Raw genomic sequence first — 27,878 nt, 5'->3', positions numbered from 1 at the left:
TATCCTCAACAGAGGGGACATTTCTTTTTTTTTCTTTTTAATTAATCACTCCCTAAATGGCCACAGTGACCAGAGCTGGGCTGATTTGAAGCCAGGAGCCAGGAGTTTCTTCTGGGTCTCCCATGTGGGTGCAGGGCCCCAAGGACTTGGGCCATCTTCTACTGCTTCTGAGGGAACATTTCTTTTTTTTTTTTATCTTTTTTTTTTTTTTTTTTTTTTTTTTATGTTTTGACAGGCAGAGTGGACAGTGAGAGAGAGACAGAGAGAGAAAGGTCGTCCTTTTGCCGTTGGTTCACCCTCCAATGGCCGCCGCTGCAGCGGGCGCACCACGCTGATCCGATGGCAGGAGCCAGGATCCGGGTGCTTTTTCCTGGTCTCCCATGGGGTACAGGGCCCAAGCACCTGGGCCATCCTCCACTGCACTCCCTGGCCATAGCAGAGAGCTGGCCTGGAAGAGGGGCAACCGGGACAGAATCCGGCGCCCCGACCGGGACTAGAACCCGGTGTGCCGGCGCCGCAAGGTGGAGGATTAGCCTATTGAGCCACGGCGCCGGCCTTGAGGGAACATTTCTGATTGTAGGACTGGGGAGTGACCCTGGTGTTTTCTGGGTAGAAGCTAGGGGTGTTGATAGAACATCCTGTCAGGCACAGGACTCCCTCACCATACCTCAAAAAAAATTACTGGTCCAAAATATCAACAGTGTGAGATTGACAACCCTGATGTAAAGGCTGTGTAAAGGGAAATATTCCATCCTGATTACTTGCTGTTGTGTTGGAGTTTTAAGCCTAACTCAGAATATCTCAAAAATGGTCTCAGATTTTTCCCAATGCTTTGCATAAAAGTGAACATAAAGTTTTTTTGGTTGAATTTTCATAAAACTAACATTATGGGGGCTGGCGCTGTGGTGCAGTAGGTTAATCCTCTACCTGTGGCGCTGGCATCCCATATGAGCGCTGGTTCTAGTCCCAGCTGCTCCTCTTCTCACCCAGCTCTGCTATGGCCTGGGAAAGCAATACAAGATGGCCCAAGTCCTTGGGCCCCTGCACCCGCGTGGGAGACCTGGAAGAGGTTCCTGTCTCCTGGCTTCAGATCAGCACAGCTCTGGCTGTTGTGACCATTTGGGGAGTGGACCAGCGAACGGAAGACCTCTCTCTGTTTCTCCCTCTCACTGTCTGTAACTACTTTTCAAATAAAGAAAAAATCTTTTTTAAAAAAACTAAGATTATGGTCATGGTAATCTTCAACCTGGTTGTGGATATTATTACTACTCCTTTAATGTATCTGAAGATCAACTTATTTTGGTAATCTAAGCATTCAGTGTCTTTTTTTTTTTTTTTTTAAAGATTTATCTATTTGATATTTGAAAGGCAGAGTTAGAGAGAGATCGAGAGATCTTCCATCTGTTGGTTCACTCCCAAATGGCTGCAATAGCCAGGGCTGGGCCAGGCTGAAGCCAGGAGCCTGGAGCTTTTTTGAGTCTCCCATGTTGATACAGGGTCCCATTGCATTTGGACCATCTTCCGTTCCTTTCCCAGGCACATTATCAGGAAGCTGGATTGGAAGTGGAGCAGCTGGGACACAAACCATACCCCTGTGGGATGCCGGTGTGGCTTAACCCACTACACCATTTCATCGACCCCACATTTGGTGTCTTGGGAGCAATAATTAAACAAGAAGTGTCTTCTTATATCCTCTTTGAAGTTTGACTCTAGAAAAATGAAATAGAAGCTGTAGTGTTGATATAAGTAAATACTAAAATACTCTGAAGTGCTGTGTGTACTGAATGCTCTCATGACCATTCCTGAGACAATATTTCAGGCCTTCATGTGTGAATTCAAGGTAGCCCCAGTCTTAATCCTTCCCTTTTTTAATTAATTAATTTATTTGAAAGGCAGAGTTAGAGAGAGAGAGACAGAGACGCCTTCCGTCCGCTCGTTTACTCCCCAAATGACCACAATGGCCAGGACTGGTCTGATCTGAAACCAGGAGCCAGGAGTTTCATCCAGGTCTCCTACGTGGGTGCAGGGGCCCAGCCCAAGCACTTTGTCCATCCTCCATTGCTTTCCCAGGCACATTAGCCGGGAGCTGCATCAGAAGTGGAGCAGCTGGACTCAACCAGCACCCATATGGGATGCTGGCTTACTGCACTACAGTGCCGGCCCCAGAAGTTAGGAACTTTGTGTCAGAGCAATAATCCAGCTAGCTCACTCTTGTCACTCTGATCATGACCTTGAGGGAATCTATTTGTAAATGTAGTAAGCGTTTTATAGTATTTTTTTAGTTTCCAGTGTACTTCTGTCTCTTATGTTTATTGTCTTAGTTTTTTGATTATCACGATTCTTGGGGTTGTCAGAAGTTGGAGGCAATGCTGCTGCATTACACATTCCTAGCAGGTGTCATTCACTGTCTTAATCTGTGAAAGATGTCCTTGGAGTTATACAGTACACAGTCTGTGGCTGTACCATGTGGAACCCTTTCTAAGAGGGGAAAGTATAAGGAGAAAAAAAAAATCGCCCTGTATATCTGAAATTAGGGGAAGAGCCCGATGGATGGGTGGATGGTAACTCACGCCAATTTGTAGACAGTTGGCCGTTTGTGTCTGTGGGTTACTCACCTGCAGATTCAACTGCCTGGAGATCAGAAATATTTGGAAACAAAAATTGCATCTCTTCAAAAATATGTGCAGACTTTTTCCCCTTGACTTTATTCCCGAAATCCAAAAGTAACAATAGCCATTTGCCACATAACATTTGGGTCAACCACAAGAGTACACATTCAGTATATACCATTGTAAGTTAGGTTGTGCAGTAGGCTATGCTAAACCATGCAGGACTCTTGGGATAGAAGAATGAGCAAAGCAGCTATTTTCCTCTGGTCTCGTGGGAAAATCAGACGTGAAATCAGTTTTTATGCTAGTAATGCTAATTATAGTTATGGACAGGGCCACAACAGTGAGTACAGGATGCAGGGAGAGTATATAATAGTGTGACCTAATCCAGACTTCAGTAGTGGGTTGAGGCATCAGAGATCACTTTTCCTGGGAAAGCCTTTAAAGCTGGAACCTGACGGATGTGTGGGAGGTAACCCGGCAAAGATGAAGAGGGATTATTCATTCATTTATTTATTTATTTTTAAAGATTTATTTATTTGAAAGGCAGAGTTACACAGAGAGAGAAGGAGAGGCAGAGAGAGAGGTCTTCCTTCTGCTGATTTGTTCCCGAGTCGGCCACAACGGTCAGAGCTGCGCCAATCTGAAGCCAGAAGCCAGGAGCTTCCTCTGGGCCTCCCACTTGGGGCCCAAGGACTTGGGCCATCTTCTGCTGCCTTCCTAGGCCATAGCAGAGAGCTGGATCAGAAGTAGAGCAGCTGGGACTTGAACCAGCGCCCGTATGGGATGCCGGCACTGCAGGCAGTGGCTTTACCCGCTACACCACAGCACTGGCCCCGAGAGTGATTATTATTAGCTCATGTAAAGTTGGAAAGAATTTGACATATTTGCACAACCTACCAACCAACCATACAAAATACCAAAGAGGCCAGTGTATCTGGAGAGACATTAGTGGAGGACAGAGTCTCTTTCTTTCTTTCTTTTTTTTAAAAAAGATTTATTTTATTTATTTGAAAGACAGAGTTACAAAGAGAGGTCTTTCATCTGATGGTTCACTCCCCAATTGGCTGTAACAGCTGGAGCTGTGTTGATCCAAAGTCAGGAGACAGGAACTTGTTCTGGTCTCCCACGCGGGTGCAGGGTCCCAAGGACTTGGGCCATTTCCATTGCTTTGCCAGGCCATAGCAGAGGTGGATTGGAAGTCAAGCAGCTGGGACTTGAACTGGTGCTCACATGGCATGCCGGCACTGCAGGTGGCGGCTTTAACGACTACACCACAGTGCTGGCTCCTAGTGGTGACTTTAAATGGATTTCATTGGCAGTGAGGGCAGAAGAGTCTTTGGAATAAATGAGATTAGATAGAGGAGATAGCGAAGAAAAGCTCAAAGAGTTTTGTAAATGAGCAAATGGTAGCTAAAAGTTAAAGTATAGGAGCCAAGAAAGTTTCTCTTGGATTTTTTAATTTTTTTAAAAGATTATTTATTTGAAAGAGCTACACAGAGAAAAGGAGAGGCAGAAAAAGGTCCTCCATCTGTTAGTTCACTCCCCAGTTAGCCATAACAGCTGGAGATGTGCCGATCTGAAGCCAGGAGTTCCTTTTGGGTCTCCTACGTGGGTGCAGGGACCCAAGGACCTGGGCCATCCTCCACTGCCTTTCCAGGCCATAGCAAATAGCTGGATTGGAAGTGAAGCAGCTGGGACTTGAACGAGCGCCCATATGGAATGCTGGCACTGTAGGCAGCAGCTTTACCCTTTACCCCCATGCTACAGCATCAGCCCCTCTTGGGTTCTGCTAGATTTCTCATATTCATCTCTTTGTAGTTCTTACTGCCATTCCTTGTTCCGAATGTTACTCTGGATTATTGTAGTAGGCAGCTGCTGTGTATGGGTGTGGGTGTGGGTGTGGGTGATGTGTGTTGTATTTTTTTTTTCATTATTTTTTATGTTGTACTTCCAACTTTCTGTTTGTTTTCCTACCCTCTATAATTTTCCCACTCAGTAAAGTCATTGGTCGCGTGGGACAAATACTGGACTTCATTTCATGAGTCCTGTCCCTGAGTTTCAGCTATAAATTCTGTTATCATTGGGCAGGTTCACTTTGTTGAACTTCATTTTTCCTTCTGTGGAACAGTAAAAATAAAATTCAGCCTTTGAAAATAGTTTATAAGCATTTGATTAACTTGAAATGTTTTGCCATTGTAGGGACAAACTCCTTAGCCTGGTATTCAGGCCTCACTTGACTGTTGCCTTCTTGTTTTCTGCTCTTACCCCTTTGTGTACTCCACAGAAAGAAGCCTCTCTCTCCCTCACACGTGAGGTCCTGTCTCCCAGCTGCCTTCCTTCTTGCTCTCTGAAGCCCATTTGCAATATTGAAGGACACCTCTTAACTGAACCTCAACATTTTTTTCTCCCTACTTTTTATTTTTTATTTATTTATTTGACAGGTAGAATTACAGACAGTGAGAGAGAGAGACAGAGAAAGGTCTTCCTTCCATTGGTTCACTCCCTAGGTGGCCACAGCGGGCAGAGCTGCGCCGATCTGAAGCCAGGAGCCAGGCGCTTCCTCCTGGTCTCCCATGCAGGTGCAGGGGCCCAAGCACTTGGGCCATCCTCCACTGCTTTCCCAGGCCACAGCAGAGAGCTGGACTGGAAGAGGAGCAACCGGGACTACAACCCGACGCCCATATGGGATGCCGGTGCTGCAGGCGGAGGCTTAACCTAATCTAGTGTGCCACCATGCCAGCCCCTCCCTACTTCTTGTGATACCTAACTGGGAACAAGATGACAGGTTAAATATTGTCTGGGTCACAGGTGCTTGAAGGCAGGGCATGGTTCTCCTCTGTGGTTCATAGGGTGCTATTGGTTACATCGTTGAGACTGTTATTACTGCTTAGTTAACTGCATGGTTTTCTGAAGACAAAGAAGAGTGCAATAAAATTAATTTAGTCCATTCTGTGATTAAGTGCCAATGGTAATATAATTATCAGGAGGGTGGTCAGAACCTGGTCAAGAGAAATGGGGAGGGCCGTGGAACAGGAATTTGCCAAATCTGCCGTAGTTGTTCTGGTCGTTAGGGAAAGGAGGAACATGGCCCATGAGACCGCCTAGTTACCTTTGCTCTTTTTTTTTCTTTTTTTTTTTAATTTTTTTTTTGTCAGGCAGAGTAGACAGTGAGAGAGAGAGAGAGACAGAGAGAAAGGTCTTCCTTTGCCGTTGGTTCACCCTCCAATGGCCGCCACGGCTGGTGCGCTGCAGCTGGTGCACCGTGCTGATCCGAAGGCAGGAGCCAGGTGCTTCTCCTGGTCTCCCATGGGGTGCAGGGCCCAAGCACTTGGGCCATCCTCCACTGCACTCCCTGGCCACAGCAGAGAGCTGGCCTGGAAGAGGGGCAACCGGGACAGAATCCGGTGCCCCGACCGGGATTAGAACCCGATGTGCCGGCACCGCTAGGCAGAGGATTAGCCTATTGAGCCGCGGCGCCGGCCACCTTTGCTCTCAAACTGTGCTCACCATGCTGCTTTCATATTAGTTTGATTTCCTAGTTTCTTGGTATTGGGAAGTGTGTTCATAAGTATTCATAGTCTGCGGGAGGCTTTGTGAAGAAGCCCCTTTTACCTTGCAAAGCTGAGTAGTAGCCTATCCAGAACCCTTTTTTGAACTTCAAAGGAGACAAAACTGTCCAATTAACAGTAATGATATTTTCAAACACTTGCCGTGGACGAGAATTCTCTGCTTTTGTGAAGGGCATTTGAATGTGGTGTACGGGATGCTAAGGTTTATTGCCTTAGCTCAGATCTTTTTTCAGGAAAGCATTTCTTTCGGTCAGATCTTTCTATTGTTAGTTTTTTCTTTTTTTTTTTTTTTTCTTTTTTTTGACAGGCAGAGTGGACAGTGAGAGAGAGAGACAGAGAGAAAGGTCTTCCTTTGCCGTTGGTTCACCCTCCAATGGCCGCCGCGGCCGGCGCGCTGCAGCCAGCGCACCTCGCTGATCTGATGGCAGGAGCCAGGTGCTTTTCCTGGTCTCCCATGGGGTGCAGGGCCCAAGGACTTGGGCCATCCTCCACTGCACTCCCGGGCCACAGCAGAGAGCTGGCCTGGAAGAGGGGCAACCGGGACAGAATCCGGCGCCCCGACCAGGACTAGAACCCGGTGTGCCGGCGCCGCAAGGCGGAGGATTAGCCTAGTGAGCTGCGGCGCCGGCTTTTTTTTTTTTTTTTTAAGATTTATTTTATTTATTTGAAAGAGGCAGAGGCACACGCACACGCACACGCACACGCACACGCACAGAGAGGTCTTCCCTCTGATAGTTCACTCCTCAGATAGCTGCAACGGCTGAAACTGTGCTGATCCGAGGCCAGGAGCTTCCTCTGGGCCTCCCACTTGGATGTAGGGACCCAAGGACTTGGGCCATCTTCTACTGCCTTCCCAGGCCATAGCAGAGAGCTGGATTGGAAATTGAGCATCCGAGACTTGAGACTTGAACTGGCGACCGTATGGGATGCTGGCACTGCAGGTGGTGGCTTTTCTCACTACGCCACAGCGCCTTTCATAGAACACCTCTTATACATACCACTTCTCAAAACTACTGTTTTGTATTTCCTTGGATTGTTGTCTGTTTCCCTTTAGAGTGTAAAGTATGTGCTCTGTAATTACATATGAACTACATGTGTGTAGGTATAAGTATATATGCTATGTCTTTTATTACCATTTTGTCATTATGTTTGATGTTGTGCCTGATGCATAGTAGGTGCTTAATGGATTTTTTCCCTGTGATTGTGTATCTGAAGTGCTCTCTCTCCCCTCCCAGTCTGTCTTCCCTGATAAGTTCCTAATTACCCTCCAAGACCACCAGATGTTCTCCTAAACTCTCAGCTACATTCCCGAGGAACTTTACCTGCACTTCTATTGTGGGACCACTTTGTGTTGGAATTATTTGACCATGAGTCTCTTTATCCAGCTAGAGTGGACTTTTTTAAGGCAAGAATCATGTCTTTTTTTTTTTTTTTAATTTAAAAAAATTTTTTATTTTTTGACAGAGTTAGAGAGAGAGACAGAGAGAGAGCTATAGACAGTGAGAGAGACAGAGAGAAAGGTCTTCCTTACATTGGTTCACTCCCCTAATGGCTGCCACGGCCAGCGCTACACCAATCTGAAGCCAGGAGCCTGGTGCTTCCTCCTGGTCTCCCATGCGGGTGCAGGGACCCAAGCACTTGGGCCATCCTCCACTGCCCTCCCAGGCCACAGCAGAGAGCTGGACTGGAAGAGGAGCAACCAGGACTAGTACCTGGCATCCCAACCGGGACTAGAACCCGGGGTGCCGGCGCCACAGGTGGAGGATTAGCCAAGTGAGCCACGACGCCAGCCTAAGAATCATGTCTTAATTCAAGTCCTCAAAAATATATATTGAGTGGCTCAATAGGCTAATCCTCCACCTTGCGGCGCCGGCACACCGGGTTCTAGTCCCGGTTGGGGAGCCGGATTCTGTCCCGGTTGCCCTTCTTCCAGGCCAGCTCTCTGCTATGGCCAGGGAGTGCAGTGGAGGATGGCCCAGGTGCTTGGGCCCTGCACCCCATGGGAGACCAGGAAAAGCACCTGGCTCCTGGCTCCTGCCATTGGATCAGCGCGGTGCGCCGGCTGCAGCGGCGGCCATTGGAGGGTGAACCAACGGCAAAAGGAAGACCTTTCTCTCTGTGTCTCTCTCTCTCACTGTCCACTCTGCCTGTAAAAAAAAAAAAAAAAATATATATATATATATATATTGAATTGAACAAAAATACATTACTCAATCGTTAAAAATACGTAGAATATATATAACTGAATTTTAATTGTGAAAAGTTTAGATTGTTGATCAGGAAGCCCGGGTTAGTATCTAGCTTCATTTTATTCATCTGCAAAGTCTTTCTTAGTTCTAATATTTTAAGCTAATTTTTAAAAGATTTATTTCAAAGTCAGAGTTACAGAGAGAAAGGGAGAGACAGAGAAATCTTCTATTCATTGGTTCACTCCCCAGATGGCCACATCAGCTGGGGCTGGGCCAGGCAGAAGCTAGGAACCAGGAGCTTCTTCCAAGTCTCCCCTGTGGGTAATAGAGGCCCAAACACTTGAGCCATCCTTCACTGCTTTTCTCAGGCTGTTAGTAAAGGGCTAGATTGGAAGTGGAGCAACAGGGACATGAACCAGCACCCAAGTGGGATGGTGGCATTAGAGGTGGAAACTTTACCCTCTCTACACCACAATGCTGGTCCCAAACCCATTGTTTCAAAGTGTGGTCCCCAGACCTGGAAACTAGTGAGAAATGGAATTCTTAGGTCCTAGTGCAAAGTTACTGAATCAGAAACTCCAGGAGTGGAGATCCAACAGTGTGTTGCCAGGTAATTCTTTTATTTATTTTTTTTAAAGATTTATTTACTTATTTGAAAAGCAGAGTTACAAAGAGGCAGAGAGAGAGAGAGGTCTTCTGTCCACTGGTTCACTCCCAAATGACTGCAACTGCCGGAGCTGAGCTGATCTGGAGCCAGGAGCCAGGACCTTCTTCTGGGTCTCCCATACAGGTACAGGGGCCCAAAGACTTGGGCCATCTTCTGCTTTCCCAGGCCATAGCAGAGAGCTAGATCAGAAGTGGAGCACGGGACACAAACTGGCGTCCATATGAGATGCTGGCACTGCAGGTGGCAGCCTTACCCTCTATGCCATAGCTCTGGCCCCTATTACTCTGCCTTTCAAATAGATATAAATAGATAGACTTTAAAACACAGTTAACAATCCTTAATTTCAAGCTTTACATTTCCTTCATACATGTTTCCAAATTCCAAATAAATTTACTGAAAATTTTTTCTAAACTACTGATAATAGCTACAGAGCAGGAGTGGGGAACGTCCCTCCTGCAAGCCATATAAGGCCCACAAAATCTCATATGATCTGGTCCTGCCAAGGCAACTACAAGCAGGATTTGACATTCAATAAATCTATAGCAAGTTAATTTTTTTAAAATTATTATGTATGGCTCACAAATGATGTTATAAATATCCAAATGGCTGCTGGCAGAAAAGTCTCCTCACCCTGCTGTAGAGGCATAGTATTGTTAAGTCAAAGGCAGTACTCCTTTTTTTTTTTTTTAATAAAAGCGTATTCTCTTAAAATTAATTTATTGGAAAGGCAAAGAGGAAAGACACAGAGGAAGATCCCATCTCCTGATTTATTGCTCCCCATATGATTTTTTTTTTAAAAGAATTATTTTATTTATTTGAGAGAATTAGAGAGAGAGGTAGAGCCAGAGAGAGAGAGGTCTTCCATTCCTTTGGTTCACTCTCCATGACTGAAATATCTAGAGCTGAGCTGATCTGAAGCCAGGAGCTTCCTCCAGGTTCCCACACGGGTGCAGGGGCTCAAGGACTTGGGCCATCTTCCACGGCTTTCCCAGGCCATAGCAGAGAGCTGGATCGGAAGAGGAGTAGCCAGGACTTGAACCGGTGCCCATATGGGATGCTGGTGCTGCAGGCTGGGGCTTTAACCCATTGTGCCACAGCGCTGGTTCCCCCCATAAGCCTTTAACAGCCAGGGTTAGGCTAGGCTGAAGCCAAGAGCTGCAAACTCCATCTAGTTCTGCCACATGGGTCCAACTATTTGAGTCATCACATGCTACCTTCCAAGGTGCTCATTAACAGGAAGATGGAAATGGGAATGGAGCCAGGACTTGAACCCTGGAACTCTGATAAGAGGTATAGGAATTGCAGATGGAGTCTTTTTTTTAAGATTTATTTATTTATTTTTTATTTTATTTATTTTTTTATTTTTGACAGGTAGAGTGGACAGTGAGAGAGAGAGAGAGAGACAGAGAGTAAGGTCTTCCTTTTGCTGTTGGTTCACCCTCCAATGGACGCTGCGGCTGGTGCATCGCGCTGATCCGAAGGCAGGAGCCAGGTGCTTCTGGTCTCCCATGCAGGTGCAGGGCCCAAACACTTGGGCCATCCTCCACTGCCTTCCCGGGCCACAGCAGAGAGCTGGCCTGGAAGAGGGGCAACCGGGACAGAATCCAGCGCTCCGACTGGGACTAGAACCCGGTGTGCCGGCGCTGCAAGGTGGAGGATTAGCCTATTGAGTCACGGCGCTGTCCTGATTTATTTATTTTTTAAAAATTTATTTGAGGCCGGCGCCGCGGCTCAATAGGCTAATCCTCCACCTAGCTGCGCCGGCACACCAGGTTCTAGTCCCAGTCGGGGCGCTGGATTCTGTCCTGGTTGCCCCTCTTCCAGGCCAGCTCTCTGCTGTGGCCCGGGAGTGCAGTGGAGGATGGCCCAAGTCCTTGGGCCCTGCACCTGCATGGGAGACGAGGAGAGGCACCTGGCTTCTGCCTTCGGATCAGCGCGGTGCGCCGGCTGCAGCGCACCAGCCGTGGCGGCCATTGGAGGGTGAACCAATGGCAAAGGAAGACCTTTCTCTCTGTCTCTCTCTCACTATCCACTCTGCCTGTCAAAAAAAAAAAATTATTTGAAAGGCAGAATTAGAGATCGACCTTCTTCTGCTGGTTCACTCCCTAAATGGATGCAATGGTCAGAGCTGGGCCAGGCTAAAGCTAAGAGCCAGGAGCTTCATCTGAGTCTTCCATGTGGGTGCCAGGTTCCCAGAACTTGAGCCATCTTCCATTGCTTTCCCAGGCACTTTAGCAGGGAGCTGGCTCAGAAGTGGGGCAACAGGGACCCAAACTGGCACCCATATGTGTAACCTGCTATACACAATACTGGCCTTGTAAGTGGTGTTTTAACTGCTGTAACAGATGCCTGCCCCTGAAGATTGCTTGCTTGCTTAAATATTTATTTATTTGAAAGAGTTACACAGAGAGAGGGAGAGACAGAGAGAGGTCTTCCATCTATTGGTTTCCTCCCCAGATGGTTACAACAGCTGGGGCTGGGACAGGTCGAAGCCAGGTGCTAGGAACTGCTTCTGGTTCTTCCACATGGGTGACAGGGTCCACTGCTTTTTTCAGGCCATTAGCAGGGAGCTAGATCAGAAGTGGAGCAGCTGGGACACAAACCAGTGCCTGTAGGGGATGCCAGCATCAGAGGTGGCATCTTTACCTGCTATACCACAGTGCTGGCCCTGGAGATTGCCTCTTTTCTTTTCTTTTCTTTTTTTAAAGAAATTACATGTTTATATCATTGTAAATTTTTTTTAAAAATTCTTATTTATTTATTTGAGAGGCAGAGTTACAGAGAGGCAGAGAGAGCTTCCATCTGCTGGTTCACTTCCCAAAAGGCCACAATGGCTAGAGCTGTGCTGATCTGAAACCAGGAGCTTCTTCCAGGTCTCCCACGTGGGTGCGGGGGCCCAAGAGCTTGGGCCATCTTCTACTGCCATCCCAGGCCATAGCAGAGAGTTGGGTCGGAAGTGGAGCAGCTGAGATTTGAACTGGCGCCCATAGGGGATACTGGCACTGTAGGTGGTGGCCCCACCCACTGTGTCACAGCACCAGTCCCGATGATTGCTTTTTATGCCATTTGCACAAAGGAAAATGGCTGGTATTTATATTTGTGTGTATACACATAGCATACATACTTGTATATGCTTCCCACTGATGTTGAGTGGTTAAGGGAAGGTGAAGGTGAAGTGCAGCATTTGTTCAGCAAACTTGAACGAGTGGTGTCGCAGAGAAAAGAGTACCCAAAAGTGTGGTTGCTTTTTTCCCAGCAGATATGCTATTTGCCTTCTATTCCAAGGAATTTTCTTAGCAATAGATAACTATCTCATCCTGGGATATACAGATTGCTTTTGTGGACTAAAAAGTGCTAATTACTATTGGTATTCATTTATTTCCTGGAGAGAGTTGCACACGTTATTGATGGAAACCATAGTAATAGCAAACATATCTCAAATGCATATTTTATGGTGGCACTATACTGTTTCCACCATTGTTTTAAGTTTAAATTTATTCTGTTAAATAATGGGAACCTTTTAGAAACAGCTTCTTTTTTTAATCAGCAGATGGAAGATCTCTCTCTGTCTCTTTCCCTCACTCTCTTAACTCTGCTTTTCACATAAAATGAGTAAATCTTAAAAATTGTTGTAGGTTCAGAAGCTTTTTTTTTTTTTCTGATCTTTTGCTCATTATTTATTTTTATGGATTATTTATTTGAAAGTCAGAGTTAGAGGAGAGATACAGAGATCATCTGTACAGAGATGCAGAGTTCATCTGCTGGCTGGCTCTCCAAATGGCCACAGTGACCATTGCTGTGTCAGGCGAAGCTAGAAGCATCTTTCAGGTCTCCTAAGTAGGTGCAGGGGCCCAAGCACTTGGGCCATATTCCACTGCTTTCCTGGGCACATTAGCAGGGAGCTGGATTGGAAGTGGTGCAGCGAGGATTCAAACCAGCACCCATATGGGATGCCAACACTGTAGCGCAGTGGATTAATCCACTGTGCTACAGTGCTGGACCCTGCTCATTTATTTATTCAGCAAACCGTCAAATCTGCTGTTTATTGAATGTTCTGATTATTCAAAAGTGGATATCTTGTAACCCATCTTCATGGTCTGATAAGAGAAGCCATTAAACAAATAATTGTGTACAATGATAAATGAAATTTAGAAGGTACAGAGCACAGAGGCAAGAAGAAGGAAGGAGTGGATGAGGAGTACAGAAGGTCTCCAAGGATGGCCCAAGTGCTTGGGCCCTGCACCCGCATGGAAGACCAGGAGGAAGCACCTGGCTCCTGGCTTCAGATCAGCACAGCACTGGCCGTAGCGGCCATTTGGGGAGTTAACCAATGGAAGGAAGACCTTTCTCTCTGTCTCTCTCACTGTCTATGACTCTACCTGTCAAATTAAAAAACAAAAACAAACAGAAGGTCTCCAAGAGGAGGTAACTTCCTGGTCGTCCAAACGTTCCAGGGGATGAGAAATAGAATTCCAAGCAGAAGAGCCGGCATGTTCATGTTCCAAGGCAAAGGAGTATGAAACAGCATCACAAGTTTAAAATAGCATTGCTAGTTGTTCAGGGTTACAGGAAGCCAAGGACAGTAGTGAATCCATGATGGAAGAGCCATGTTGTTTGTATCTTATGTGATAAGTAATGGAGAAACATTAGAGGAACTATAAATGTTGGGGAGACTTGATCTTACTTATCTTAGATTGCTCCTGGAAGGTATTGTGGAGGATAGTTTAGTGAATGAACACTGTGGAGACCAGTCAATGAGATAATAATGTATTACAGTATTAGAAAGAGGGGCCAGTGTTGTGGCATAGTGGGTAAAACTACTGCCTGTGCAAGGGTGGTGGTTCCTGTCTCGGCTGCTCCACTTCACATCCAGCTCTCTTCTAATGTTTTAGGAAAAGCAGCAGGGATTGGCCCAAGTGCTTCAGTCGTGATACCCACATGGGAAATGTGGATGAAGATCCTGGCTTTGGCCTAGTGGATCATTGGCCGTTGCGTCCATCTGGGGAGTAAACCAGCAGATAAGAGTTCTGGCTCTCTCTTCACCTCCCTCCCTCCCCCTCTGTAACTCTTTCAAAATAAATAAATAAATCTTGAAGAAATGTATTAGAAATCATAACTGGAAGTCTTGACACTAAGAATGGAGATGGAGGGGAAACTGAGTCAGAGGTGTTTTGGAGAAGCATAGCAGGTAAAGCCACTGCCTACAGTGCATCCCATATGGGCACTGGTTCGAGTCCCAGCTGCTCAATTTCCAAGCTAGCTCCCTGCTAATATACCTGAGAAAGCAGTGGAGGATGACCCACGTCCTTGCACTCACAAAGGAGACCCGGATGAAGCTCCTGATCCTGGCTTTGGCCTCACCCAGCACTGGACATTGTGACCACTTGGGAGTGAACCAGAAGATGGAAGACTTCTTTATTCTCTCTGTAACTCTGCCTTTGAGTAAATAAAAAATCAATCTTGAAAAAGAAAACCAAAAATGTTTATTTAAAAAAAAAGTTATAGAACAGAGTTGATGGGACTGAGTGACCCTATTAGATGTTCTTAGAAAGAAGTGCTTGGGCCCCTGCACCCACATGAAAAACCTGGAAGAAATTCTTGGCTCCTGGCTTTGAACTGGCCCAGCTCTGGCCATTGCAGCCATTAGAGGATCTCTCTCTCTGTCTCTGAAATAAATTAAAAAAAAAAAAAAAAGTTCAGATACTTTTGATTTATTTATATAAAGCTTAGTGTCTTTAGTAGCATATTTAATTCACTTATTTATTGAGTCCATGAAGACTTCCTCCAAAGGTTCTGGGCTTATGTCATGAGTTATTGATTTAGGTGGCTTTTTATTAAGTATAACTAGTTCATAGATAATTGTATTTTAATTATATGGATTATTATTTTTAAAAAGATTTATTTATTTGAAAGAGTTAGAGGGAGAGACACGGAGAAAGAAGTCTTCTATCTGCTGGTTCACTCCCCAAATGGCTGCAAAGGGCAGGGCTGGACCAGGCCAAAACCAGGAGCCAGGAGCTTCTTCTGGGTTTCCCACATGGATGTAGAGGCCCAAGAATCTGGGCCATTCTCCATTGCTTTCCCAGGCAAACCAGCAGGAAGCTGGATTGGAAGTGGAGCAGCCAAGACTCCAGCCAGCACCATCTGGGATATCAGCATCACAGGCAGTGGCTTCACCCACTGAGACACAATGCCTGTCCTGAAAATGAATATTTTTAAAAAGACAACATGGGGGCCAGCATGGTGGCGTGGTGGGTTAAGCCACTGCCTGCTGAGTCAGCATCCCATGTGGGCCTTGGCTGCTCTACTTCCAATCCAGCTCCTTGGTAATGCTCCTGGGAAGGCAGTGGAGGATGGCCCAAGTCCTTGGGCCCCTGCACCCATGTGGGAGACTCAGAGGTAGTTCCTGGCTCCTGACTTTGGATTGACCCAACTCTGGCCGTTGTGGCTAGTTGAGGAGTGGATGGAAGAGCTCTCTCTGCAACTCTTTCAAATAAATAAAATCTTAAAATAAAATTTACTTGAAAGGCACAGGGATGGAAAGAAAGGGAAGGAGAGAGAGAAGGAGCATGCATGTGCAAGCATGCTTCTGTCTGATGGTTCATTCCCCACAAGGATTCAGCAGCCACGGCTGGGCCAGGTGGGCAGGGGTTTTGCAGCCTTCCTAGCCTCAAGAGCAGGAAGCTGGGTTGGAAGCAGGGTGACCAGGACTTGAACTTGCATTCCAGTATAGAATGCTGTTGTTGCAAGTGGTGGCTTAAATTGCTGTGCCACAATGCTGGCACCTGTTTATTTTCTTTTTATTTGAAAATCAGAGGTACAGGGGCTGGCATTGTGGCTCACTTGGTTAATCCTCCGCTTGCGGCGCTGGCATCCCATATGGGCACCAGGTTCTAGTCCCGGTTGCTCCTCTTCCAGTCCAGCTCTCTGCTGTGGACCGGGAGGGCAGTGGAGGATGGCCCAAGTGCTTGGGCCCCTGCACCCACATGGGAGACCACCTGGCTCCCAGCTTTGGATCGTCCGTAGTGGCCATTAGGGGAGTGAACCAACGGAAGGAAGATCTTTCTCTCTGTCTCTCTCTCTCTCTCACTGTCTATAACTCCACCTGTCAAATAAATAAATAAAACAAAATAAAAAAAGAAAATCAGAGGTACAGAGATAGAGCCCTTCCATCTGCTGTTTCACTCCCCAAATGCTTACAACATCCAGGACTGGGCCGGGCTGAAGCCAGGAACTTAGGAACTCAGTGTGAGTCTCCCATGTGGGTAGCAGGGACTGAAGTATTTGAGCTATCATCTGCAGCTTCCCAGGGTGTGCCTCTGTAGAAAGCTAGATGGGAAGTCCAGTAGCCAGGTCTCAAGTCAGGGCACTTTGATATAGATTGCCGGAAACTTAATTGTTGTGCCAAATAGCCCCCTCCTTTTAAAGAGAGCCTCCCCAATTTAAAAAATAATTTATTGAAAAGTCTGAGAGAAACAGAGATCCTCCATCTGTTTTTTTACTTTCCAGATACAACCACCAAAGCCAGGCCAGGTGGCAGCCAGGAGTTAGGAACCCACTCCAAGTCTCCCACCTGGGTGACCGGGACCTGAGTACTTAGCCTGTTTCCTGCTGCCCCTCAGGGTGCACATTATAGCGGGCAGCTGGGATTGGAGAGAGTCCGGATCAAACCCAGGCACCCTGATGCGGGAAGCAAGCATCCCAAGTGGCATCTCGGCTGCTGGGTGAGCTGTCCACCTCTCCACGTCTCCTCTAGCATTGGTGGGAATATTGGGACTTGGGGCTGGCGCTGTGGCGTAGCAGTGAAAGCCGCCGCCTGCAGTGCCACAATCTGATATGGGTGCCGGTTCAAGTCCTGGTTGCTCCACTTTCCATCCAGCTCTCTACTATGGTCTGGGAAAGCCGTGGAAGATGGCCCAAGTCCTTGGGCCCCTGCACCCGCGTGGGAGACCTGGAAGAAACTCCAGGCTCCTGTCTTTGGATTGGCACAGTTCCGGCTGTTGGGGTCATCTGGGGAGTGAGCCAGTGGATGGAAGGCCTCTCTGTCTGCCTCTCCTTCTCTATCTGTGTAACTCTTTCAAATAAATAAATAATAATAAAAAAGAAATAGTAGGACTGTCCCAATCATTGTTGTAGGAATATAGACATTTGCAGATACCCATTTACTTTAAAAGATTATTTTATAAAATTTTAAGGATTTATTTGAAATGAAAAAACATTTTTAAAAAAATCTACTTACTGTTCAGTTAAATCTTTTTCCCAGGAAACATTCATTTAATTTTGTCCCATACTTATATAATTTTTATTTGAGAGGTAGTAGTCAGAGGCAGACAGAGCTCTCATCTGCTGGTTCACTTCTCAAATGCCCTCCATGTGCAAGGTTGGAGCCAGGCTGAAGCTCGGAGCTGGGAACTCACTCATTCTAGGTCTCTCACATGGACGGCAGGGACCCAAACACTTAAGCTGTCACCTGCTGACTCCCAGCTTGTGGATTAGCAGGAAGCTGGAGTCAGGACTCAAACCCAGACACTGATAGGGGATACAGACAGCTTAACTGCTAAGTCAGTTGCCTGTCTCTTTTTGTCAGTTCTGCAAATGTAATAGAAAATTCCTTCAGATTCCAAATTTCAAAAATTCTAAACAGAAGTCTTTTTTATTTTTGACAGGCAGAGTGGAGAGTGAGAGAGAGAGACAGAGAGAAAGGTCTTCCTTTGCCATTGGTTCACCCTCCAATGGCCGCTGCGGCTGGTGCACTGCGGCCAGCGCACCGCGATGATCTGATGGCAGGAGCCAGGTGCTTCTCCTGGTCTCCCATGGGGTGTAGGGCCCAAGTACTTGGCCCCATCCTCCACTGCACTCCCTAACCACAGCAGAGAGCTGGCCTGGAAGAGGGGCAACCAGGACAGAATCCGGCGCCCCGACCGGGACTAGAACCCGGCGTGCCGGCGCCGCAAGGCGGAGGATTAGCCTAGTGAGCCGCGGCACCGGCTTTAAACAGAAGTCTTAACTAAAATTTTTTAAAAAATAGTTATTCAATTGAGAGAGAAGACAGAGCTGGGAATCAAACCCAGCAATTCAAATGTGGGACCTGGGAGTTCTAAACACTAGGCTAAATGTCCATTCCCCCTTGTTAATTTTATTTTTAAAAATTGATTTGGCTCGCTAGGCTATTCCTCCGCCTGCAGCGCTGGCACCCCAGGTTCTAGTCCCAGTTGGGGCGCTGGGTTCTGTCCCGGTCGCTCCTCTTCCAGTCCAGCTCTCTGCTGTGGCCCGGGAAGGCTGTGGAGGATGGCCCAGGTCTTTGGGAGACCAGGAGGAAGCACCTGGCTCCTGGCTTCGGATTGGCGCAGCGTGCCAGCCGCAACACGCCAGCTATAGTGGCCACTTGGGGGGTGAACCAACGGAAAAAGGAGGACCTTTCTCTCTGTCTCTCTCTCTCTAACTCTGCCTGTCAAAAATAAATAAATAAAAATTGAATGATTTATTTGAAAGGCAGAATGGCAGAGATATCTTCCTTATACTGGTTAACTTTCCATTTGCCTGCAATAGCTGGAGTTGGGCCAGGCGGAAGCCAGAAGCCAGAAACTCCTTCCTGGTCTCCTCCATTTGAAACAGGCCCCAGCACACTTGGTCTGCTGCTTTCCTAGGTACATTAGTGGGAAGGAAGTGGAGCAGCTGGCACTCAAAGGTACTCGAACCGGCACCTACTTGGGAAGTAGGTGTCCAAGTGGTGGCTTAGTACACTGCATGCCAATGCTGGCCCTGTTAAAAGTTTTTACAATTCCAAATAAATTGTATCTTTTGGATTTTTTTCCTGTTTCAAATCCATGTATTCATTTTAACAGCACATTCAGGAAAGTTGATATTTGTGCCATTCTCAGTCCAACTGGAACTTTTTGGTTTAAAGATTTATTTTATTTATTTGAAAGGCACAGCTACAGAGGGAGGGAGGGAGTAGGGAGAGAGATCTTCTCTCCACTGGTGTACTCCCCAGATGGTTGCAGTGGCTTGGACTGAGCCAGACTGAAGACAGGAGCCAGGAGCTTCTTCCGGGTCACCCATGTGGGTGCAGGGGGCTCAGGAACTTGGGCCATCTTATGTTGCTCTCCCAGGCACATTAGCAGGGAGTTAGACCAGAGTGGAGCAGCTGTGACACGGACTGTTGCCCATGTGGCATGCTGATGTCCAGGCAGTTGCTTTACCCTCTATACCACAATGCTGGCCCCCAAATTGGAACTTTCAAGGGTTCTCAGCAGCCATGAGCCAAGGAATCCCACTGGGTAAAATTATAAAATTTGTAGGTTTTTTTTTTTTTTTTATTTGACAGAATTAGACAATGAGAGAGAGAGAGACAGAGAGAAAGGTCTTCCTTCCGTTGGTTCACTCCCCAAAAGGCCGCTACGGCCAGAACTATGCCGATCCGAAGCCAGGAGCCATGTGCTTCCTCCTGGTCTCCCATGCGGGTGCAGGGCCCAAGCACTTGGGCCATCCTCCACTGCCCTCCTGGTCCACAGCAGAGAGCTGGACTGGAAGAGGAGTAGCCGGGACTAGAACCCGGTGCCCATGTGGGATGCCGGCGCCTCAGGCAGAGGATTAGCCAAGTGAGCCATGGCACTGGCCCCATTTTTGTTTTTTAAAATTTATTTTATTTAAAGGCAGAGTTAGAAAAAAGGAGAGACAGAGATCTTGCATCTGCTGGTTCAATCCCCAGATGGTACAACCACCAAATGTTGACAACCAGAGCCTAGAACATCCATTCAGGTCTCAGGTCTCCCATGTGGTGGTGGAGGCCCAGACACTTAGGCTATCCTCTCCTGCCTTTCCAGCCATATTAGCAGGGTGCTGGATAGGAAGTGGAGCAGCCAGAACTTGAACCAGCGCTCATATGGTATGGTAGTGTTGCAGACAGTGGCTTAACTCTTCCACGACACTGGCCTGAGAGTTGAAGATTCAAAAAAGTTTTTTAGATCTATCTGAAAAGGCAGACAGAGACAGAGACCTCCTGTGTGCTGATTGATTCCCCAGATGTCCACAGCAGCCAAAGCTGGAGAGAGGGAACTCAATCCAGTTCTTCATAGGGATTCAACTAGTTGATGCATCACCTGCTGTCTTCCTGGGTGCACATTAGCAGGAAGCTGGAATCAGAAGTAGAGCTGAGAATCATATCTAGGTTCTCCATTGGGCATCTCCAGCAGCGTTCTAACTGCTAGGCCAAATGTCTACCCATGGAATAAGTTTTATTTTATTTTTTTTATTTTTCATTTTTTATTTTTTTTTATTTTTTGACAGGCAGAGTGGACAGTGAGAGAGAGAGAGACAGAGAAAGGTCTTCCTTTGCCGTTGGTTTACCCTCCAATGGCCACCGCGGCTGGCGCGCTGCGGCTGGCGCACCGCGCTGATCCGATGGCAGGAGCCAGGAGCCAGGTGCTTTTCCTGGTCTCCCATGGGGTGCAGGGCCCAAGCACCTGGGCCATCCTCCACTGCGCTCCCTGGCCACAGCAGAGAGCTGGCCTGGAAGAGGAGCAACCGGGACAGAATCCAGCGCCCCAACCGGGACTAGAACCCGGTGTGCCGGCGCCACTAGGCGGAGGATTAGCCTAATGAGCCGCGGCGCCGGCCCGGAATAAGAGTTTTAAACATAATAGTCAGGGCCGGCACAGTGGTGCAGTGGGTTAAGGCCCTGGCCTGAAGTGCTGGCATCCCATATGGGCGCTGGTTTGAGACCCGGCTGCTCCACTTCCGATCAAGCTCTCTTCTATGGCCTGGGGAAGCAGTAGAAGATGGCCCAAGTCCTTGGGCCCCTGCGCCTGTGTGGGGGATGCAGAGGAAGCTCCTGGCTCCTGGCTCCTGGCTTCAGATCCGTGCAGGCTCCAGCCATTGCAGCCAATTGGGGAGTGAACCATCTGGTGGAAGATCCCCCTCCCCCCTCCCCCCTCCCCCCTCCCCCTCCCCTCCCCTCCCCTCCCCCCTCACCTCCCCTCCTCCTCCCCCTCTCCTCTCTCTGTGTAATTCTGACTTTCAAATAAATACATAAATCTTAAAAAAAAATTAATAGTCAACTGTTAAGTTGTTGGTTTTAGGAACTCCATGTAGGTCTTTAATGTGGTGGCAGGAACCAAAGCATCATCCACTGTCTCCCGGGATACATTAGCAAGAAGTGGGTCAGAGGTGGAGTAACTGAGACTTGAACTGGCACTTGAAACGTCTGAACTGCAGACATTCTGACTGGTGGCTAAACACACTGCCATAATGCCTGCTCTGAGATTTAGTTTTTTTTTTTTTCGAAAGATTTATTTATTTAAAAGAGTTACAGAGAGGCAGAGAGAGAGATCTTCAATCCACTTGCTCACTCTCCAGATGGGTGCAACGGCTGGAGCTGGGCTGATCAGGAGCCAGGAGCTTCTTCCAGGTCTCCCACGCGGGTGCAGGGGCCCAGGGACTTGGGCCGTCTTCCGCTTTCCCAGCAGAGAGCTGCATCAGAAGTGGAGCAGCTGCTACTCGAACTGGCGCCCATGTGGAATGCTGGTACTCCAGGTTGTGGCTTTACCCGCGATGCCTCGGTGCTGGCCCCCTGAAACGTAGTTTTAAGACTTAGGAAGTTGCCGGCGCCGCGGCTCACTTGGCTAATCCTCCACCTGTGGCGCTGGCACCCCGGGTTCTAGTCCCATTCGGGTCGCCGGATTCTGTCCCGGTTGCCCCTCTTCCAGGCCAGCTCTCTGCTGTGGACCGGGAGGGCAGTGGAGGATGGCCCAGGTCCTTGGGCCCTGCACCTGCATGGGAGACCAAGAGGAAGCACCTGGCTCCTGGCTTCGGATCGGCGTAGTGCGCTGGCCGTGATGGCCATTTGGGGGTGAACCAATGGAAAAAGGAAGACCTTTCTCTTTGTCTCTCTCTCTCACTGTCTAACTCTACCTGTCCAAAAAAAAAAAAAAAAAAAAAGACTTATGAAATCAAAACTAATGGCTAAAGCTTCTGTATCTTGTTCTGTTTTAATATTCATTTGCGGGGCCAGCAATGTGGCCCAGCAGGTTAAAGCCCTGGCCTGAAGTGCCAGCATCCTATATGGGCTCCGGTTCTAGTCCTGGCTGTTCCACTTCTGATCCAGCTCTTTGCTGTGGCCTGGGATAGCAGTGGAAGATGGCCCAAGTCCTTGGGCCCCTGCAGCCATGTGGGAGACCTGTAAGAGGTTCCTGGCTCCTAGCTTCGGATCAGCGCAGCTCCGGCAGTTGCGGCCATTTGGAGAGTGAACCAGCGGATGGAAGACCTCTCTCTGTGTCTGTACCTCTCTTTGTAACTCTTTGAAATAAAAAAAATAATAATAATAAAAATATTCATTTGAATGACTGTATGCCTAACTATATTATCAGATTTATTGTCTTTTATTTGACAGGTACAGTTGTAGACAGTAAGAGAGACAGAGAGAGAGGTCTTCCTTCCATTGGTTCACTCCCCAAATGGCCGCCACAGCTGCCGTTGCACCAATCCGAAGCCAGGAGCCAAGTGCTTCATCCTGGTCTCCCATGCGGGTGCAGGGCCCAAGCACTTGGGCCATTCTCCACTGCCCTCCCAGGCCACCACAGAGAGCTGGACTGGAAGAGGGGCAACTGGGAGTAGAACCTGGCATCCATATGGGATGCCGGCGGCACCATAGGTAGAGGATTAACCAAGTGAGCCAAGGCGCTGGCTGTTGTCTTTTTTTTTTAAGATTCATTTTTTTTTTTTTTTTAAAAAGCTGTATAGAGAGTGAGAGACAGATCTACTATCCCCTGGCCTGTTCCCCAGATAGCTACAACAGCTGGTGCTGGGCCAGGCTGAAGCCAGGAGATAGGAGCCTCGTCTGATCTCCCGCGTGGGTGGCAGGAGCCCAGTCACATGAGTCACCTTCTGCTGATGTTCCCTGGTCATTAGTAGGGAGCTAGATCTGATGTGGAGTAGTTAGGACATGGATGGGTGCCTACATGGGATGCTGGTGTTGCAGGCAGCCGCTACACCACAATGCTGGCCCCAGGATTTATTGATTTCTGATAAAATTCTAATGCGAATAGAATGGCAAGCTGACATATGTGTTTGAAGGGAAATTGTTCATTTCACAAGGATGTGATAGATTCTTTGCCACAGGAATTTAGGAGCACTGGCTTAGGTGTGAAATAGTTACTATGCAGTTTCTGAAAACATACTCTGTGAAGGCTAAGACACATACAGAAGAGTATAAAAACATAAATTTGTGTTAGTGAATAATCAAAGTAAATGCTTTGTTGTGACTACTACTCAGTCAAGATTTGGAATTCCCACCATGTCAGAAGCTTCCTCATGACCTTTCCAACAATTGCTGGTTCCTTTTTCTTCGCCAGTTGAGCCTGCTATCACTATAATTTAGTTTTTCTTGATTTTGGACAAAATGGCTTTTTAAAAAAATTTATTTGAGAGGTAGAGTTAGAGAAGGGAGACAGAACGGTCTTCATCCGCTGGTTCTTCCCCCAAATGACCACATCTGTTGGGGCTGAGCCGATCTGAAGCCAGGAGCCAGGAGATTCTTCTTCTTCTTCTTCTTTTTTTTTTTTTTTTGACAGGCAGAGTGGACAGTGAGAGAGAGAGACAGAGAAAGGTCTTCCTTTGCCGTTGGTTCACCCTCCAATGGCCGCCATGGCTGGCGCGCTGCGGCTGGCACACCGCGATGATCCGAAGCCAGGAGCCAGGTGCTTCTCCTGGTCTCCCATGGGGTGCAGGGCCCAAGCACTTGGGCCACCCTCCACTGCACTCCCGGGTCATAGCAGAGAGCTGGCCTGGAAGAGGGGCAACCAGGACAGAATCTGGCGCCGCGACTGGGACTAGAACCCGGTGTGCAAGCGCTGCGGGCGGAGGATTAGCCGTGGCGCTGGCCAGGAGATTCTTCTGATTCTCCCATGTGGGTGCTGGTGCCCAAGGACTTGGCCTATCCTCTGCTGCTTTCCTAGGTGCATTAGCAGGGAGTTGGATTGGAAGAGGAGCAGCCATGACACGAACCGTCACCCATGTGGGATACCTATGCTGCACGTGGAGGCTTGGCCTACTATGCCACAGCGCCAGCCCCACATAATGACTTTTTAAAGGGATAGTGAAGTTATCACAGTAAAACAAAAGTTTCTTAGTGTTTTCATTGCTTAATTCCCCCAGTGGGCTCTTTTTTTAAAATGATTGATGTGTATCTAAAGCCTCTTTAACTGTAACTCACCTCCCTCTTCTTTTTTCTTGTTTAAAAAAAAAAAGTCTGGTCTCTTGTCCTATAGAATTTCAGACTTTCTGGATTTTGCCAGTTGCTAATCCGTGCATCTTTTTTAAATTGGTACATAGAACACAATAAAATGTACAGTGTTTTTTGTTTTGTTTTGTTTTTACAGGTAGAGTTATAGACAGAGACAGAAAGGTCTTCCTGCTGTTGATTCACCCCCAAAATGGCCACTATGGCCGGAACTGCACGAATCTGAAGCCAGGAGCCAGGTGCTTCTCCTGGTCTCCCACATGGGATGCCGGCGCCGCAAGCGGAGGATTAACCAAGTGAGCCATGGCGCCGGCCCCAAAATGTACAGATCTTAAGGGTTCATTTCGATGAGTTTTGATTCTGATCCCTACTCAGAAATACAGAAAGAGGGCATTTCTGTCCCTGCAGAACGTTCCCTTGTGCTCCTTTGCGGTTCGTGTTTCCATTCCTGTCTGACTTGCATCACCACAGGCAAGCTAACCTGGTTGGTTGGTTGGTTCTCTTTTTTGTGTGTTTTTTGGCCATTATATTTCTTCGGAAAAATGATTATGTCTTTTGCTCATGTATTTTCTTTTTCTTCAAGATTTATTTATTTATTTGAAAGGAAGAGAGTGATCTTTCATTGCTGATATCTGTGAGGTACTTCAAAAAATTTTTGGAAAAATGGCATTCAAAGATGTTTATTTTGTTGGAAAAATTATGAAATCCATGCATATTTTCAGTGAATCGTTTTTTTTTTTTTTTTTTCCCCAGGCAGAGTTAGTCAGAGATAGAGTTATAGACAGTGAAAGAGAGACAGAGAGAAAGGTCTTCCTTCCATTGGTTCTCTCCCCTAGTGGCCGCTATGGCCGACGCTGAGCCATTCCGGAGCCAGGAGCTGGGTACTTCCAGTCTCCCATGCAGGTGCAGGGACCTAAGCACTTGGGCCATCCTCCATTGCACTCCCAGGCCACAGCAGAGAGCTGGCCTGGAAGAGGAGCAACCGGGACAGAATCCGGCGCCCCAACCAGAACTAGAACCCGGGGTGCTGGCGCTGCAGGTGGAGGATTAGCCTAGTGAGCGGCCTCAGTGAACCCTTTGAAGGACCCTTGTATACCACAATTACCACAATTTTTTTTAAAAGATTTATTTATTTATTTGAACGAGTAAGAGGGAGAGACAGAGCTTCAGCTTCCATCCATTGGTTTGCTCCCCAGATGGGTGCAACAGCCATGGCTGGGTCGGGCTGAAACCAACCGCCAGGAGCTTCTTCTAGGTCTTCCACATAGGTAGCAAGGGCCCAAACACCTGGGCCATCCTCTGTGTTTTCCAGGTCATCAGCTGGATTGGAAGTAGAGCAGCCAGGCTGAGAACCTGCACCCATATGGGACGCCGGTGTCGCAGATGATTGCTTTACCCACTATTGCCACAATGCTGGCCCTTAGACCACAATTTTTATCCCTCTTTTGATGGACATATAGGTTGTTTTAAGATTTTGGCTCCTAGGAATAAGTTTGCATTAAATATTCTTGTACAAGTCTTTTTTTAGAAAAAAGATTTATTTATTTTGAAAGTTACAGAGATACAGAGAGGATCTTCACTTGTGGTTAACCTGCTGCATAACCGCAGTGACCAGGGCTGGGCAGGCTGAAGCCAGGAGCTTCTTCCTGGTCTCCATGTGGGTGCAGGGGCTGCTGCTTTCCCAGGTGCCTTAGCAGGGAGAGCTGGATCTGAAGTGGAGCATCTGGGCCTCAAACCGATGCCCATATGAGATGCTGGCATGGTAGGCGGCTGCTTAACCTAATACATTACAGGGCTGTCCCGTCAGCCATTTGTTTATCTTCTTTGATTAAGTATCTTCAAGTCTCCCTTTCACCCCAGTTTGTTTTGGTCTACTCACTTGTATTTATTTTCATTTTACTTGGAAGACAAGGGTGAGTGAGTTATTTCATCCATTGGTTCACTCCCCAAATGCTTAGACAAATGAAGCAGGGTGGAGCCATTGTTTGCTGTCTTCCTAGGGTGGGCATTGGTAGGAAGCTGGATCCAAAGTGGAGCAGCCAGGCACTCTGATGGGAGGCAGGTGTCCCAGATGGCAACTTAACTGCTCTGCCAAATGTCTACTCGTCCTTTAATTACTTACAGATCTACTTACATTTTGGATACAAGTTCTTTATTAGATGTATGTGCTGCAAATACTTCTTCCCAGTTGTCTCTTTATTATTTATTTTATTAATTTCAAAGGCTTAGAGACAAATAGAGACAGACAACTGAGAGGTATCTTCTATCCATGGCTTCACTCTCCAAATGCCTGCTACAGGCTGGTCTGGGTGAGGCCGAATCCTGGAACCAGGAACTCAGTCTGAGTCTCCTGCTTGGGTACCAAGAACCCAGTTATTTGAGTTGTCACTTGCAGCCTCCTGGGGTGCACATTAGCAGAAAACCGGAATCCAGAAAGGAGCTGACACTGGGACCCCTGCGCACTGATATGGCATGTAGGCGTCTCAAGCAGCATGTTAACCACTACCCCAGCCCCGCCTGTCCCCTTCATTTTCTTAATGATGTTTTCTAATGAACAAAATTTTTAAGTCAATTTTTCCTTTTATGATTTGTCACATATTTTTAAAACTTTTATTTTGGGGACAGTCCTCTTAGGGGGAATAGGGAGGAACCTCCATTTTGTTGCGGAATACAGACCCAAAGAAGTAAAATGACTTGCCCTTAAGTTGCGCAACTAGTAAGTGGTAGAACAAAGACTGGAAACCAGACCTTCTTACTTCAGATTGAATTTCTTTCCATTACACTGTATTCTCCTTTTCTTTTTTTCTCATTACCTGAAAATGGTACCATACTCAGCTGCTTTTTCTTCAAGTTTTATGCTCTCTCTCACTTTTGGACATTTGCATTTGTAATTTCTTTTGAGCCGACTACTTTCTCTCCTCTCCTTTTACATTGTTTGTTCTTCTGGTTTTATCTTAGATATTATGTCCACTGGGGAATTTTTGATATCTTCTTTCTTAATAGATAAGGTGTTTCTTACCATTTCTTTAACATTTGATTTTTCTGTTGTCAAAGCAAATAAAACCCTGATTGTCTTTCCACTTTCTCTAGCTAGATTTTGAGGGCAAGAACCTTGACAGTCTTGTTTGCCAGAATATTGTCAGTGTCTGGCTCTTGGTGGATGGTAATAAATTTAATGAATTCAGTTGAATATAATTCTCTTCCTATCTAGTTGTGACAGATTTGATACTGTAAATTTAGAACCCATTGTGCATTTAATTTGGTATTTTTTTGTGTAGCATAATGTTCTATTTTTTAATTTTTTTTTATTTAAAAGGCAAAGAGTTTTTTTTTTTTTTTTTAAGATTTATTTATTTATTTGAAAGAGTTACACAGAGAGAGGAGAGGCAGAGAGAGAGAGAGGGATCTTCCATCTGATGGTTCACTCCCCAATTGGCCGCAATGGCTGGAGCTGCGCCAGTCCGAAGCCAGGAGCCGGGAGCTTCATCCGGGTCTCCCACATGGGTACAGGGGCCCAAGCACTTGGGCTATTCTGCTTTCCCAGGCCACAGCAGAGAGCTGGATCAGAAGAGGAGCAGCCAGGACGTGAACCAGAGCTCATAT

General features: G+C 47.1%; 1 protein-coding gene across 3 annotated transcripts in view; it reads left to right on the top strand.

Annotated features, from left to right (window-relative positions):
• The window catches only part of KDM2A (lysine demethylase 2A), a 132,527-nt gene that overhangs the window by 11,917 nt on the left and 92,732 nt on the right, over window positions 1-27,878 (top strand). Inside the window, exon 2 of one of the 3 annotated variants that reach the window (XM_051826510.2) lies at window positions 24,415-24,571. The exons of the other annotated variants lie outside the window; for them this stretch is intronic. Within the exon in view, the coding sequence (XP_051682470.1) occupies window positions 24,536-24,571 (36 nt within the window). The 5' untranslated portion in view covers window positions 24,415-24,535. The remainder of the gene's footprint in view (window positions 1-24,414; window positions 24,572-27,878) is intronic. 3 annotated transcript variants of the gene reach the window in all.

Source organism: Oryctolagus cuniculus, chromosome 1 (assembly GCF_964237555.1).
Source record: "Oryctolagus cuniculus chromosome 1, mOryCun1.1, whole genome shotgun sequence".
NCBI lineage: Eukaryota > Metazoa > Chordata > Mammalia > Lagomorpha > Leporidae > Oryctolagus > Oryctolagus cuniculus.
Note: the sequence above shows the minus strand (reverse complement) of the source record. Positions and strands in the feature narration are given on the sequence as shown.